This window comes from Lutra lutra, chromosome 4 (genome assembly GCF_902655055.1).
Source record: "Lutra lutra chromosome 4, mLutLut1.2, whole genome shotgun sequence".
NCBI classification, from domain to species: Eukaryota; Metazoa; Chordata; class Mammalia; order Carnivora; family Mustelidae; genus Lutra; species Lutra lutra.
The window spans coordinates 98,865,419-98,882,812 of record NC_062281.1 but is presented as its reverse complement, the minus strand read 5'-3'; the positions used below and the strand labels follow the sequence as shown (position 1 = coordinate 98,882,812).

Here is a 17,394-nt window from a genome sequence, read left to right as displayed (position 1 = left end):
CCTATGGACTACAAACTTGGTGTGGAGTCTCTCTCCCTCTCCCTTCCTCTCTGCCATTTTCTATGCTTGTGTGTGCATGCACTCTCTCTCTCTCAAAATAAATAAGTAAAAAAAATTTTTTAAATAAAATCTTTAATTTTATTTATTTGTTGGAGAGAGGAGAGAGAGAGCCCAAGTTGAGGGGAGAGGGAGAAACAGGCTTCCTGCTGAGGAAGGAGCCCGATGCAGGGGTCGATCCCAGGGCTCTGGGATTGTGACCTGAGCCGAAGGCAGATGCTTAACCAACGGAGCCACTCTGGCATCACAAATAAATAAAAAAAATTTTTTTAAATGAAAATATCTCAAAAGACTTATCTTTTGGAGAATTCCACCTGATGCAAGTTTGAAAAATACGATTCATTATACTATGAGGAATTTCTAAAACTGCATGTATTCTAATACTTTGTGGTTTTTTTTTTAAGGGTTTTATTTATTTATTACAGAAAGAGACACAGCGAGAGAGAGAACACAAGCAGGGGGAATGGGAGAGGGAGAAGCAGACTCCACTGAGTAAGGAGCCTGATAGGGGCTCAATCCCAGGACCCCAGGATTGTGACCTGAGCTGAAGGCAAATGCTTAACAACTGAGCCACCCAGGCGCCCCTTAGTGGGTTTGTTTGTTTTTGTTGTTGTGAGAGAGAGAGAGAGAGAGAGAGAGAGAGAGAGAGAGAGAAAGAGAGAGAGAGAATGAGCAGGGTCGGAGAGGAGGAGAGGGAGAGACAGAATCCTAAGAGGCTCCACACCAGGTGTGGAGCCCAAATTGGGGTGAGGGGTGAGGGGGTGGTGCTCAATCTCTCAACCCTGAGATCATGAACCCAGCTAAAATCTAGAGTCTGTCCCTTAACCAACTGGGCCATCCAGGGACTCCCTAACATTTATTGTTTTTTTAAAAAATAATTTATAATTTGTTTCTATTATTCCATACAACTTGAAGTGAATTTTATATAAAAAAGAACCAGTTCCGGGGCACCTGGGTGGCTCAGTGGGTTAAGCCTCTGCCTTTAGCTCAGGTCATCATCTCAGGGTCCTGGGATCGAGTCCCGCATCAGACTCTCTGCTCAGCGGGGAGCCTGCTTCCCTTCCTCTCTCTCTGCCTGCCTCTCTGCCTACTTGTGATCTCTCTCTCTCTGTCAAATAAATAAATAAAATCTTTAAAAAAAAAAAGAACCAGTTCTTTGATAATACTCAATGTTTGATAAATGGGAAAAAAACAGATTCTCATATGGGGTTGGTGTGGAAGTATAAGATTTTAGTCTTTATGGAAGGGAATTTGACAGACATTTATCAGAAAGCCTTAAAAAGTTTGCTTATCTATTGATAAAACAACTTTATTTTTATGACTTTATTTTAAGGAAATTGTCATGCAAGTACTCAAAAATGTATTTCAGAAATGTTAATTATAGCAAGACTGTTATAAGAGCCAAAAATGTGGGAACAATGGATTTGTCTGCAAAAGAAGATTGATTAAAGTATGGTACAACCATCACATAAAATACCACTTAGTTATTAACATGATGATGTGAATGAATATATAGTAACATAGGAATCATTCAAAGATGTTGATAAAGTGAGAAAACATAGTGCAAAGATGTATACATAGTATAGTCTTGTTTCTGTGAAAAAAAAAAAAGAAGAGAGAAAGGCATTTAATTTAAGTATCACTATAGACATTGAAAAGCAACCTGGGGAACTTACACGAGTGTTCTGTCTGGGAGTGGGATGATGACGATTTTTTACTTTTTCTATTGGCTTATTTCCATTTTCTTTTTTTTTTAATCTTTTTTTTTTTTTTTGAGAGAGAAGGAGAGAGAGCTGGGGTGGGGGGCAAGGGGCAGAGGAAGAGAGAGAATCTTTTTTTTTTTTTAAGATTTTATTTATTTATTTGATAGATAGAGATCACAAGTAGACAGAGGCAGAGAGAGAGAGGAGGAAGCAGGCTCCCCACCGAGTAGAGAGCCCGATGTGGGGCTCGATCCCAGGACCCTGGGATCATGACCTGAGCCGAAGGCAGAGGCTTTAACCCACTGAGCCACCCAGGCGCCCCAAGAGAGAGATTCTTAAGTAGGCTGCATGCCCATCATGGAGCCCCCAGTTGGGACTCAATCTCACCACCCTGAGATCAGGACCTGAACTGAAATCAAGAGTTGGATGCTGAACAACTAAGCCACCCAGGGGCCCCAAGCTTGCTTTTCTTCGAGCATCAGTATATAAGATAAACTAGTCTTACTCAACTCTATTTTTTTTTTTTGCTTTAGTTTTTAGCAAAAAAAAAAAAAAAGTATTATTTTGTTTTCTTTTAAAAACTATTAACATGACTATTTCAGCTATATTAAGGACTACATTGGTTGGAGCTAACCTAGGAAAAAATCCTTTAGAACATTATTCCAATGGAAAATGTCCAGAGTTCCGAATAACTAATTTACAAGTATTTTTTTTTTGAGATTTAAATTTTTTAAAAAATTTATTTGAGAGAGAGAGAATGAGAGCGAGCAAGAGCAGAGGGTAGAGGGAGAGGGAGAAGCTGACTCCTTGGCTGAGCAGGGAGCCTGATGCAGGGGCTGATCAGAGAACCCTGAGATCATGACGTGAGCTGAAGGCAGACGCTTAACCAAATGAGCCACCCAGGCGCCCCTACAAGTATTTTTAAAAGGGCAAGATCACTTGTATTTCATTGAGTTAGAGATCTGTAACCTGAGACTGTAGGGGAGGATGACAGCCACGGTGGGGAATCAGCTGTACACAGCTCACTGCAGCCTGCCCTTTTTTGGTCTACAAAGCCCTTCTGTTCTGCTATAGCAGGTCTCCCTCTCTGCTGTGAAACCTACTGGGAGGTCCCACCCCTTTCCAACCTGCCTTTCATCCCACACCTTCCCCCACCCCCCATGCACACCATCCAGAGATACCAAAGCCACCTATAGGGCTCAGGGTGGCTCTAAGTACACTTTCAGGATCAGCTTCGTCTTCTGTTACATGCCTTGTTTCCTCGTGGGAGCAAATGGGTGGATTACAACTTCTGGTTGGAGAACACAATCCTTTTGCCAGCAGCATCTATGCACTGTTTCTGTCACCCTGCGACAGGTATGGAAAAGTTACTTTATACCTAAGTAATCAGTTTTTGTTTGGAGTATAACGAAACCTGTGGAATTTTACCGGATTCAGCTTCATTTTCCGGTGGGTAATAATTTCCCATACATGCCTAAAAATAAAGAAGTCAGATTTATAAGACTCATCCTTTTCCATGAGACAAACTGACTTTATTTCCTGTCTCTTGAATGGAACTGAAATTCAGCAATTTGCTCTTAACAAAACAATCTAAACTTAACAGGGTGCTGCATTCTGTTGGACATAAGAGGGAGGTGTGCTATGGGGTCTGTGCAATGGTAATTGTGCTGAGGACTGTTCCAAGCTTTTTGGTTGTTGTTGTTTTTGTAAACATATATTAACTCAAAAATATATTAATTCATTTAATTTTCACAATAGCCTTTTTGGGGGGGGGTGAAGGGGGGAAGGGTGTGCATGTGCAGGAGCGGGAGGGGTGAGAGAATCTTAAGCAGGCTCCACGCCCAGTACAGGGCCTACTGTGGGTGGGGCTCAACCTCACAACCCCGAGATTATGACTTTAGCTGAAATCGAGAGTTTGACACTTAACTGACTGAGCCACCCAGGCACCCCTTCACAATAGTCTTTTGAGGAACTGTTATTACCTCCGTTTTACAGTTGAAGAAATTTAGATACAGAAAAGTTGACATGCCCAAAGCTTAGTGGTAAGTTACTAGCCCAGGGATTCTGGCTCCAGAGTGGGGGTTTTGAACCACTGTGTTATATCCTGCCTCACTATTTCTTAGTTGCGCAATGACCATGACTGTGCCTAGAGCGTACTGGGTTCTGGACTAGTCATGAGGATGTGACCTAGTGATTCCCCATTGATAGATGGTTGTGGAAGTAGACTGGTGAAGTCGAGTGGTTTTTGACCATTTTCTTAAGAAATCTTCAAACCAAATCTTAACTGAAAGCCTAAAATGAAAAGTGGATGAAAGTGGACTGCTTTGGCTGAAGTAGGGGGACAAGGAAGGGCAGGGCTCCAACCACTCAGGCTTTCTCAGAAGACTTCTTTAGAAGACTTGAAGAGCTTTGAGAAGCATGGTTTCAAAACTTCTAAGTGAAACAAAAAGCACAGGATCTGGAATCAGGAGACCTGGGCTCAAATCTAAATAAGTCCATCCTTTTTTTTTTTTTTTTTAAAGACTTTATTTGTCAGAGAGAGAGAGAGAGCAAGAGCACACAAGGAGGGAGAACAGCAGGCAGAGACAGAAGATGCTCCCTGATGAGCAAGGAGCCTGAGGTGGGACTCGACCCCAGGACCCTGGTATCATGACCTGAGCTGAAGGCAGACACTTAACCAACTGAGCTAACCAGCTGTCCAAAATCCATTTTTAAGAGATTCAGTTTTTTCTCCAGTAAAATGGAGGCCATTCATGTATTACCTTGTTGTTGAGGATTACATAAGATGAGGTTCGTAAGAGCACTTTGAACTTGTGAAGCAATATAAAGTCTCCGTTTCTACAGAGGCTCAACTTGAAAAGGAGAGACCCAAGTGGCAATGAGGCACAAGGCAGTTTCTGGAGCATCTTGGGTAGACTTGAGCATTCTCAGAAAGACAGGGAAGGAGCGAGAGGAATCAGGAAAACTGGGTAGAGTCTTGGAGACAATCATCAAATTCCAACTAATAAATTTTTAGTGATCTCTTCTCAACAGAATATAAAAGATCAATAAGGAACCAAAGTCTCTCTGGTTCCCTACTCAATGTCCAGAGCATGGCACACAAGTACATAGTAGGTATTCAATAAAAACTTGCTGAATGGATTAAGAAGGTAAGTCATAAAGAAAATTTAGTGAGCCAATGAACCAAATACATTTTGTTAGGGCACGTGGCTCTGCCTCACAGCAGGCTCCAAATGTGGTTCTCTAAGAGGAAATGTCAACACCACATACAGAATGATGGGGTGACACAGGCACAGGCCTTGGTAATTTTAGTTCGTATGCTAGAGTTTCATTTTGGACTTTAATTATTAAATGTCAAACTCCTCAAATTCACAAGCAAAACAAGCATAAATTTATGAGAGTTCTTGATCTAACTTTGAAGAGGTCTTTAAACTTAATTCCATTGATTTAAAAAAATATCAGGGATGTTGGGTCTCACTTATAAATGTGGACAATTTACGGTAAGATGTTTTAAAATAATGTGCAAGTTTTCTGTCAGACTTTCATCTTGTATGTACCTCGCATATTCATAGCTCCTAGAGAAAGGGTCAGTAGTGCCATTTGTATCATTTCACAGCAGCCATTCTAGACTTCTCCTAACTTGGATGTTTCAGGCTCCTGTGCTTAAAAAGCTCTAGGAGGCAAGGCTCCCTTCCAACCACGTCCTCCCCGGTCCTCCCCCTGAAGCAGTTCGGCTGGAAGTTGCCTCTATCTTTACAAACATTTCAGAAACATTTAATATCATTTTAACTCCCAACATTGGGTGAGTGCTACCTCTTTTTACACTCCTACAAATCGGTTGTACGTTTATACTGGAGTATTTATTATTTATTTCAGTGGGTTAAAGCCTCTGCCTTCAGTTCAGGTCATGATCTTGGGGTCCTGGATCGAGTCCCACATCAGGCTCTCTGGTCAGCGGGGAGCCTACTTCCCCCTTTCTCTCTGCCTGCCTCTCTGCCTACTTGTGATCTGTCAAATAAATAAAATCTTAAAAAGAAAGAACGTGCAGTAGGTTAAATAAACTGTTTTGGTGCCCAGTGTGAAGTAAATCAGGAATACAAAATCTCCAGATAAGAATGATCGATTCATGAAGTTTACTTCCAGTTCATGAATCTGAACCTTTTATTGCTCCTCTTGACGCTGCAAAGGATACTCGTGTCCTGTATTTTGTATGTTCCTAGAGTTCTGTTTGTTTTTATTGACCACATTTCATTGCCAAGTTATTTTTAAAGCAATACAAAGCACATTTTCCCATTTGGATACTGGACATTGATCCTGTGCTCTGAAGTCACGAAGATGGACACTCTCTGAAACATCTCTTAAGCAGTTTTGCAAAATGATCACTAGCATGGCCTCTTGGCCCTTGATCCGTATTTATGGATTATCAAATAACTCATCTAACTACGTTGGCCCTTTAACGACCTTGAGTATTGCTTGTTCTGAGAACAGAAATCTTAATAGCATAGAGATGCATGGGAGGTCCCCCATATTCCAAACAAGCTTCCTAGGCTACTTTTTCATCATTTTTCTCTTTATAGCTTCACTTTGCCAAACAGAATAGCACCCATCAGCAGAAGCCAGAAAACATCCTTTTCTCCTCTCCTCTTTCTGTTACTACGGTATCAAATACTAGCAGAAAATAAATGACAGTAGGTACAGGTGATCGACTTGGGGGAAAATGTCTTAAATATACAAAGCTCGCAATTCTGTTTTACATTTACATTTTATAATTTAAAATGTTTATTATTTCCTAATAGTCCTATCTGGAAACAGCATTTTGTAATTTACCTTGGTTTTCCTCAAGCTTAATTCAGCCAAATATTAATGCTATCTATCCTCGTCCTCTTTTGAAATTAAAGTGAAAGTAAAAATGCTATCTGTGGTAGAACAAATCAAGGTCCTCATAATCACAGTATGCCAGAGTTAGGTGGAAAGTCCTAGGTGTAAAGTTTGTTTTGTGTTTATTTCTTAGTAACTACATTTCCTTGATTAGGGTTGGGAATCTGAGATACATCAATTCAACTTTCCTATTTTGCAAATGAGTGAACTATAGTTCAGAGTAGTAGAATTATAGTTGGAACCCATGTTCTTTGGCTCCTACAAAGATGTTCTTCTAATGATAACCGAGATTGGTAGACTGTGCAGTAATGCAAAAATAGGACAAAAGATTTCCAAAGATAGTTTCAAGTACTTCATATTAATGTTAGAATCTGACATGAAGCTGTGGATCAGGGCTATGAATCACGCCCAATGCAAGAGTTTAAAAGCAGGCTTTGACATATTTTATATTGGTATAAAATAAGGAATTTTCATCTTCCAAATACTGTCCAAATGTCACATCCAAATGTCTAAAATTGATATTAACTTTCAATAATGGCACTTATGTGGAAAAAAGAATTATGACTAAGCAAAGAACTTCCAGTTTTTATTTTTTAAACATTTAACAAGAAAAACATTCAACCAAATTTTTAAAAATTAGGATGGATTAATTTATAATAAAATAGTCAACTTAAAATATCAGCCCTTTTTATTTAGGGCCAAGGAGGCCAATAATTCCTGTTTAAACAGAATTGCAAAACTGGTATTTTTACCTATACTCGATGGCACAGAAATATGAAAGTCATACAATTTCCATTGAGATCCTCCATTCCCTCCAGAGTAGAATTCATACAGTTGCTTCTTAGGTCAGTTCTTGGGCCTTTAAGAATCACCAGTTACATTCTGAAACATATCTACAACTACTCTGATAATGAGAACACTTTTAAAACAATTCTTACAGGAAAAAACCTTAAAATTTTTGTGGCACACTGGACTGCTTAAAGAAACAGCAAAGATGAAAAATAATGTACAAGAATTATAGTCCCCTGCTTATAGAAACCACCTAAATAAAATATTTTCCCTAATTATCCTCACTTCTTATAATTTATTAGCAGAGATGAATTACAAGAAGCAGAATGCACCATTTTTTGGATCTTGGTTGTAGCTGCCAGCTTGAGAGTTCATGACTGTAAATGGAAAGCAATGATTATGCTCACAAATTCTGGAATGGGAAAAAATCAAAATAACTCTTTAAAAGTGTTTCTCTATCCTTGCTTTCAATTCAAGTCAGACAAAAAATTCACAGCAGTTTAAAGGATGGTGAAAGACTAAACATGGGCCAACTAAAATACATACTGAGGATAATTTTACCTATTACACTAAAGTGAAAACTGTAATAAGTAAAATATTATATTACCAAGTAACATTCTAGAGTATGCTGCTGGAGCGAATACAGCACTTAACAGTTTCATTTACAGATTAGGCATAGTAGCCTTTAGACAGAACATTTTCACACTCTTGAAGGTGCAACCTTTAAAACACAAACACACATAAAGTAGTATGTAATTCATAACAGCTGGCCAGGCACTTAACTCGGGGAAAGAGACTTTCAGACTTTGAGGTAAACTAGAACTGTTTTCAGCAATTACAAACATATTCTAAAAACCACACTTTACTTCACACCAACTGAAGTTATTCAGCATTTCACCCTAAGTTTGTCACACTATTGTGCCAAAATTCACACTTACATGTAACTTCTTAAGAAGCTATTAAAAGAACATTTTGAAGTCTGAATTTTGGCCCCATTTTGATACATCTGTGCTTAGAACATACTTGAAAAAACTATAAGGTACATCCATATAAAGGCTAAAATGAGTATCTTTTCCCCTAAATTTGATATTTAAAAAAAAAAAAAAAAAAAAAAAAGAGTCCTGCTGTGAGTCACACAGAGCAGAGCAGAGGACAAGGAGGAAGAGGTGGAAGACAATGACAAGGATGGAGGCGACAAGCCTCAATCCAGCCTTGAGAAAATTACACAGCAGTGTTCCCCAAGGAGCAGAAACACAGCAGCAGTTTCTGTTTACAGATGTTGACAGTATGTGAAAGGTCTCAAAATTAATGCAAAGGAACACAACTCTCTGGGTTTATTCCACTCTGGGCACAGTTGATGTTTCTTCCCATCTTTGGAATTCATTTCAAGGTAATGTGGAGTTTACTTAAAGGAAAATTCATTTTAGAAGATGGAGGACCTCAGTAAGCATTTACATATCTAAGACCAGAACAGAAAGTGGCCATTTTGGAACTAGTCATTTATCAGAAGTTATCGAGTCTATTTTTCATTAGAATTACCATGAAATTATCTGCAAATGGAAAAGCCCTACCTCCAAATCCTCATAACGAACAATTCATTCTATTGTCAATTCCCTTCTCAAACGACGATTTCAACAGAAAGGCGACTTCTTGTTCTGAACGAACTCATCAGCTTATATATCTGGTATGCACAGACTAATTCATTAACATACTGTTTTGCATCCTTCAAAGAACACTATCAATAGAGAAAACTTTTAAAAATTTTGATCTGAGGCATCCTCATTCTCAAAATAATGAAAAAAAAAAGGGTTTAATTCAGACTTTCCACATGGCGAAAAAAGGTCTAACTATTTTATTTATAAAAATCTCTAGGCTGACCATCCACAAGATGGCAAATTTTTCCAGCCATGGTTAAGGATTTGTGCTAACTGACCTCTTCCTTCCTTGCAGGACTAACAGTATGCATCTGGCAAAACTACTAGCTGAAGTTACTGGTGCAATGAGCAAACATGGAAGAATTTCTCTCTCTGTGATGCTAAGTGGCTTGCTCAAGTTTGGAAACTGTGACCCTGGTCTGTCAGCAACATGCTTTACTCAACTGAAATAACCATGCTGCCATTGTGGTGGGATGAGGGAGAGGGGGGAGTGAGAAGGGGAATGAGGGCAATTATATACATCATTAAAATACCATGACATAAAGTGAAAATGTCTGTTAATACATCTGAGGCTTGAAAATCATTAATCATAGCTATTAAAACTGTATTAAACTATTACAATTTAGAACACGTGCAAATGTGGAGCTTTCAGATATGACCTAAATTTAAATATGAATGGAAGTTCATTATCAGTAAGCTGGAAGAAACAAATTGCATACATTTTGTAAGTGGTAACCAACCCCCTGCCCCGCCCCCCCCAAAAAGTAGAAATTAGGTAAAAATTAAGTGAAATTATTTATAATTGTTTCCAGTTTCACCTTTCTCTTGGAAGAGACCCAAATCAGGTCTCTGGAAATCCAAGCTCATACACGTAAGAAATGGCATCTGCTATCACATTGGTAGGTCTTTCCCTCAAAGATAGGTCATAGAAGTATCTCAGACATTCATTTCCATGTATAACGATTTTTGAGACATCTATCCACTGAAATATTATAAAGCAAGTCTACAAACCACTCCTAAGAAAAAAGGCACTTTGCTGCAAGAGTTAAGATTTAATTATGTGAAAGTCGAGAACACTAGGATAGACTCAAAAGTCAGTATTCACTTGCCTATTTCTGAATGCAAAGCAGATGCCAAGTTATAGACTATAGCCAATGACATCACAAACCAAATGGCAACTTAACTATATTCTCAGCAAAACAGTAATTTATGACATTTCTCCGAAAACCAACATAGTTCCAAGTTCAACAGTAAAAAGGAAAAAAAAAAAAAAAAGTCACCAGCAGTTGCTACTTTAGAGCTCAAGACATTGTTTTCTACAGAATTTCATGTCTACAGTTTGGTTCTCTGTTTCAGAGCATGAATTACTTTTCAGATGAAAAACCTGGGATGGTGGAGGTTTGTTTATGTTGGGGGAGAACCCAGGGTGGAAAACAGTGGGGAGTAACAAGAGGTTCATTTCTCTGGTCAGACAACCAAGTGAGGAGGTAGTTATTCAGAGAACTTCTCAAATAGAGAATATTGTACTGATCTACTGAGAGTTGGGGAAGTAACAGGCGCTTCTCTGTGAGACTGAAGATAGCAACAGGAATACTTCTCCTCCAGGGAAGTCAGGACCAGGGTGTCAGTGCAGCTAAAATAAAGACAGAATCTGTGTAAGTGACATATAAAGAAAGTAAGAAAAACAAGCTTAAGAAATTAACACGAACGATAACATACTCGTTTCCAAACTTGTCCTACCTTGACAGTGGCTCTTTTCTGATGCTAGAACTTTAAAAGTATCTATAAGGAAAGCACACACACCAGGTCATTATAATCAGGTTTCATGTAGTGGTTCTTCAAATTCCTAATCAGTGCCAAGAATACGGTACAGTGTCTACTTTTCATAATAATGCCTTCTAGTTTCTAATATTATTGAAAGTATAATAATGTCTATAAAATTACTTAAATGCTTTATTATTTTTTTAAAAGATTTTATTTATTTATTTGTCAGGGAGAGAGAGAGAACATACACAAGCAGGGGGAGCAGCAGGTAGAGGGAGAAGCAGGGTTCCCGCTGAGCAGGGAGCCCGATGTGGGACTTGATCCCAGGACCTTGGGATCATGACCTGAGTTGAAGGCAGACACTTAACCAACTGAGCCACCTAGGTATAGCCTACTTAAATGCTTTAAAAACAGTTTAGACTTCAGTACTCTCAGAAAAGGTGTCATAAGGAAAATGTTTTATAACTGTGAGCAGAAACTCTCAGTTAAATAGCACCACAGGAAAAAAATAATAGCAATCTCCTCCAAACTTCCCAATGCTAAATTAATAAAATTGATTATTATGTCAGGAGACCACATGCTCACCTTGTTACATCACCACACAAGGTAACCCCATACAACCTTGAGTCCCATCATCACTGCTATTGAGTTTCTTCATTCGGTACTGACGTATTTCTCTTACCAGTGTGTAAAAGGCATCTTCGACACCCTATAAAAGAACATGGTAAGGATGGCTTAGTAGACACAATCCAAGTTGTAAGCTCTCTCATTTGTACTTCTTTAGTGGATTTAAAAGTCCAATTAGCTGATGAAATAGGGTGATTTAGGAAGAGGACAGCAAACTTAGCATTCTTACCGAATCACATCAACAGTCTGATATACAAATGGCAAGTATTTTGCAAAAATAACATTCAAGCACAGGAAAATGGGTAATGTGGGACATACAGAACTACCGGATCTAAAGATTCCATTCAGGAGAGCAAAAGCCCTAAACCGTAGCTGGTGTTGATGGAGAAAGGTCTAATGTTTGTACTTATCTTTAATCAAGGGTCCTCATTTTAGTAATGTTAAGTAATATTAGCATGTTAAGGTGGGAGTAAAATACCACACCAGAATATTCATCAGTTCATTCTGGGTTAAACTGAGGATTAAAAAAACAGAATACTGAAAATTAACAACAAAGAACGTGGCTTCTATCTCTAGCAGTCAAACTTTTCTGCATTCAACAAACGCTTGCCAGATGCTCAAAGCTTTGCTATACCTGTCTGGTCTTGGCTGAGGTTTCAATGAATGGAATCCCATAACTCTTGGCCAGTTCGTGGGCTTGTTTTGTGTCCACTGTCCTTGTTGGCAAATCACACTTATTTCCTACTAGCACCATAGGTACATCATCTGAATCTTTTACTCGCTTAATCTGCTCCCTTAAAAAAAAAAAAAAAAAAAAAAAAAAAAAAAAGAATATGTTATCCTAACCTAATGGTAGGTTTTTAGGAAGGAATGAGCAGCTAGAACAACAAAGGTTCTAATGAATTTTATCTAGCCCTATTAGCTCCTAGTATGGAGTTTTACTTTTTACTCCCTCCGCCTCCACTAATTATAAAAGACCAAGCATACTACGTTGACTGGTTTAGACTTGATGTAGCGAGAGGGAAGCCAAATACTGGTTCACCTTCTAGTGGAAATGGATGGCAATTCTACCTTTTGACACATACCCTTGTTAGGCCCCTTCATTTCCCAAAGAACTTGGCTCTGGATTTAACTGGCAACTTGAAATCACACTCTAGATTAAGATCTGAAGTATATAAAGTAAAGCTTACTGTCTCAAAATAACTTTCTGAGGTTTTCTTCAAAGTAACAGTATTTAATGAAAGACAGTCTATCCACTTCTCTAGTTGGGTAGTATTCAGACATTTTCTTCAAACAATATTAGCTGGAAGTCCAAGATACACAATAGAAAACACCAGAACTGCTCTTACTAAAAGGGGACTGAAGGATCTGCAACTCCCAACTTACAGCATTCCCTTCAATGACAAAGAAGACATAGCACACAGCAGTCTGGAAACAACTGCTCTAGATTCTCCTGACCCATACTGTCTAACAGAACTTTTCATGATGATGGGAAGGTTCTCTATCTATGCTGTCCAACTACATCCACTAGTCACATGTAGCTGTTGGAGGTTGAGCTGAGGTTGTAGCTGAGGTTGCTATGTGGCCAAGGAACTGATTTTTCAATTTCTTTAACTTTAATTAAATGAAATAAGCACATAAGGTTGTGGCCACCATACAGCACAGTACCGCTCCAGATCCTAGCCCTGGATTACAGACATGGTCATGTGCTGAACTGGCGTCACACTGGCGAGCTCTAAGACTGACCTTTCCTGTAATGGCAGTGTTTAAAGCATAATATAAGTCAAGACAGTCAAAGAGGAAAAATGACTTCTAGAAATTCAACAAATATTAGATGCTTGACAAGTGTTGGAAATCTTACTACATACTGCTATTACTTCCAGAGACCGGATGGAAAGTAGAGCAGGTTTAGGTGGAAGAAAACCCCACTGACGTCAGTTTTGGGCTAGCCTGTTTCTCTGAGAAGACATCATATGGACTGAGCACAAGCCAGCACTGCAGGCCACAAGAAGAACACTTGCATAGAATTGACTATGTGCTTCACGCTTTTCTGGGTGATTAACATGTTTATTACTTGTTTAATTTTTAAAACAACTCTTGGTAGGTACTATTCTCTCCATACTATTGATAAGGAAACTGAGGCACAGACATTTGGTAGTTTGCCCCAAAGTCCCATGGGTAATAGATGACAGAGCCAAGTTTCTACCTGTTATATTACTCTGCTCAAAGAATACGGAGCTAAGAGAAAGGAGTCCTGGGTTTTGGTCCTGGCTCTGCTACTAGTAACAACCATGACTCCAAAAACCTAATAAACCACTTCCTGCAACTCTACTTCTGATTCCGTAAAACAAGGATGTTGTACTAGAATTGTTTATGGTCTGATTGATCTTTGAAATGGTTTTACTGAGAAAGACCATCTTTCCTCTTTATTTACTTCCCACTCATTTCTTCCTATCATCTTCTCTATTCCATGACTGAGGACTCTCAGACATGTTTTCCTTTCTGAAATTCCTGTGTGATCTTCATACCACCACCTCTGGTTCCGAATCATCCAATTAGCAATTGGATAATCCAATAATCCAAATAATCCGAATAATCCAATTAGCACTTCATTTAAGTGTTATCACACATTCTAGCCATGGTGTATTATATAAAATAAACTCCAATATTAACTTTCAGTTATAACCCAGAACCTCAATGTTAGACAAACTGAAACCAACTCTTCTCATAATTAAAAAACGCTATCTTACCTAGTGTGGTATCCTCACCCCCCCACCCCCACCCCACAAAGCTTCAGAATACACTTACAGATCATCCTTTCAGAAAAAATAATGTTCCTAGTACCTGTAGAGGTTAATATCTGCAAATGATTTGCTATTATTGATGGCAAATACACAGAGGAAGCCTTCGCCTGTCCTCATGTATTGGTCTCTCATGGCACTGTACTCCTCTTGACCAGCTGTATCCAGTATGTCCAACAGACAGGTTTCACCATCTATAACCACCTGTTTTCGGTAAGAATCCTGGGGGTGTGGAGGGTGGGAGACGGCAGGGAGAGAGGAAGATTTCATTTTTATTAGAAACCATAGGGAACGCAATTCTATTGCCAAGGTAAGATAAGCTCCTACCTAAGTTTATTTCCATCTCTCTGGTTTATCCCTCAAACTCCTCATATATAATCACAATCAGAAAGTACTTAATGTCACCCTAGGAAAAAAAGCCCCAAATCCTATATGCCTGTAAAAAAAAAAAAAAAAAAATGTGGTCATTTTGTTCCTGGAAAAGATGGAAAAGCATGGTAATTCAAAAGACAGCTCTATTGCAGTTAGACTAGAGATTCGGTTTCACAGTGTTTCATTAAGGTACGAAGTGGACTTTTCTTACTTATTTACTGCATATTCAAAGTTCTAATATACCTCCACCAATTATACCTGGCCCTAGACACGGTGTCATTTGGGTTTATGACTAAACACATGAATACTTTTTATTTCAGACAAGATTATAACATAAAAATATTTTTCTCATCATGGTGAATTTTTACCTTTGGGAAATATTCCTGAATCAAGTTCCTAAATGTGCCAAACAAGATTTACAGCTATATTTCCTAAGAAGGAAAAACATGCATAGATCACATATATTTACATTTTAAAAGTTCTCAATTTGGTTCTGAGGCCAAAATTTTACTTGTATCTTAATACTTATGTTTTGGGAATTCAGTTCAAAGAAAATAACCCATCACTCTTGGTAAAGATCTGGCTCCAGAAACAGAATGTGACCTAGTTTCCCAGTTCATTGATCAGTGCCTCTGTAACGCATCTTCACTGTGGGACTGTAATGTACTTTGAAATTAACACAGTATTTGCATTGACAAAACTTGCTCAAAGCATGAAATATGGCTAAGTGTACGAATATGCCGAAGAAATGAGCACAATTTAAGATAGGTTTTAGTCAAACTAATTTACAGTAACAGAAGTCAGAGAAGTGGTTATTTCCTGGCAGGGTGGGGGTTTATTGACTGGAAAGTGGCATGGGAGAACTCTCTGGGGCACTGGAAACTGTCTATATTCCTGAGTGGTGCTTATGTAAGTATATACAAATTTTTAAGTCACTGTGTGTATTTTACCATTTGTGTATTTTACTGTATGTACATTCCCCTTCAATAAATAAAACCTAGAAAAATATAAAAAGGTTCTAACTATTAACACTAAAGCTTAAATGAGCGCTTACACTTAAAATGAAATTTCTTTCAAAGACTGAAGACTGATTTTTAATAATGGCTATGTTAGTTAGCTTCCATTAAACATTAAGTGGCTGGGGGTTAGGAAGACCAGGGTGTGGGTTAAAATAAAATAATCTCTAATCAGACATTTCTAAACTGAATAAACAAAATCTTTTACTTAAAGGAACTTAGATGCCATTATTCAAGTCAATCTATAACATGAACTCACACAAAAAACAAACTGATTTTACTGAACACCTGTGTGTGTGACAGGTAGGACATGTTTATGGTAATTTAGTAGATGAGAAAATGAGGCTCAGAGAGTTTAAGTGATTTGCTCAATATAACGTAACTAAATAAACTGCAAACAGGGACCAAAAGAAATCTAGGCAGTGATTCAAAATCTCTTACTCTTTCTACTCCAGCCCAGTCTCAGCTGCTTCAGCCAGCTAACTAAAATTGAAGAATTTTAGTTAGTGAAGGATCACCTGATCCTTGAAACTTTTATCTCCATCCTATTATTCCTACGGCCTGTGTTTAATAGAGCTGTCATGAGTTCAACAATGAGTATAGGAGTTTACTAAACTATTACATTATCAGGTTTTTTTTAGAAAATCTTCAGCAGCTATGAAGAACTCTTGAACTCCTGAACTCTTCTCCACAAACATGGAAAGCTTCCTTATTGTATTACTGAACGCACTACTCCAAATAACTTTTACTTTCTCTCTTGATCATTCCTTTAGCTAAGGAACAGCTAAAGGTGGGTGTGCGGGTGAACCAAAAGTCAGAGGTAGGGTCAGCGCACTACCAACTGGGCCTCACCTCTATGGTGGGATCATATTCATCTACAAAGTGGTTCTGGATTAGCTGGATTGTCAGTGCGCTTTTCCCGACACCACCTGCTCCAACCACCACCAGTTTGTACTCAGTCATTTCACACCAGCAAGAACCTGTGGGAAAGCAGCAATTAGGTTTAATGGGCGAGCCACAACTACAGTACTTGAAAGCCTTCCATAATCAATACTAACTAAAGCCCGAGTTTGAAATCTATCGGTTCCAGACACGTGACCCTCCACTTGGTTCTCAAAGTGATTCAGGAGTGCAAGAACAGTCGCAGGTTACTGCAGGCCTCAGAATTCCGGGGAGTCGTCGAGCTACCCCCACCTAGCTCTATTTTTCAAGTCCGCGGGCCCCGCCCTCAGCCTAAGGTAAAGGAATACCCTCTTCCTACTCCTCCCGCACGTCTTCTCAGCTACGGCGGGGCAGCCTCCAGACCGTCCCCTAGTCTTATACCCCCGCCGGTCTCCAAAGATCTCCCCCGGAGGGCTCAAAACTAAGGACACCCGCCCAAGGGCCTTTGTCTCCAGCCTGCAGACTCCGTTCGATTCCTGGCAACAACGAGGCGCCTGTATGCTCCAAAGACGAGCACTACACACCACACAACCTTACCTCAAGCTTCGTTGCCTCCGCTTCCGACGGATTTAGGACCACAACTGGGAAAAATGTTGGAGACCCCGGAACCGCCATGAACAGCCCCCACTAGGGAGCGGCACTTCCGGCCCCGCCCGCTACGTAATCAGACGGCGCCCCGGGCGCCAGAGTCTCCGCCCCGGCCACGTGGGCCACCGACCCAGGAGTCACGCGGCGGGCCGCACCCAGACCCGCCCCTCCCACACAGAACGTTTCAAAAATGAAAGCGCTA

The 17,394-nt window shown here is 39.4% G+C and overlaps 1 protein-coding gene and 1 long non-coding RNA gene across 3 annotated transcripts; one reads left to right on the top strand and one right to left on the bottom strand.

Moving 5' to 3' along the window:
* The first annotated feature begins 2,723 nt into the window (after nt 1-2,723).
* On the top strand, nt 2,724-9,700 carry LOC125098044 (uncharacterized). Its single transcript, XR_007126688.1, has 2 exons — nt 2,724-3,116; nt 9,378-9,700. It is a non-coding gene; the product is annotated as an uncharacterized LOC125098044 (long non-coding RNA).
* On the bottom strand, nt 7,204-17,292 carry NRAS (NRAS proto-oncogene, GTPase). Of its 2 annotated transcripts, XM_047726426.1 has the most exons (7): nt 17,142-17,292; nt 16,515-16,642; nt 14,318-14,496; nt 12,108-12,267; nt 11,432-11,555; nt 10,823-10,864; nt 7,204-10,715 (listed from the first exon to the last, which is right to left on the bottom strand). In XM_047726426.1, the coding sequence occupies exons 2-5, from the start codon at nt 16,623-16,625 to the stop codon at nt 11,436-11,438; spliced, it is 570 nt and encodes a 189-aa protein (XP_047582382.1). In that variant the 5' UTR covers nt 16,626-16,642; nt 17,142-17,292; the 3' UTR covers nt 7,204-10,715; nt 10,823-10,864; nt 11,432-11,435. The 2 variants fall into 2 exon arrangements, with proteins under 2 accessions (XP_047582382.1, XP_047582383.1); XM_047726427.1 differs by lacking the exon at nt 10,823-10,864.
* Between the last annotated feature and the right edge of the window lie 102 nt (nt 17,293-17,394).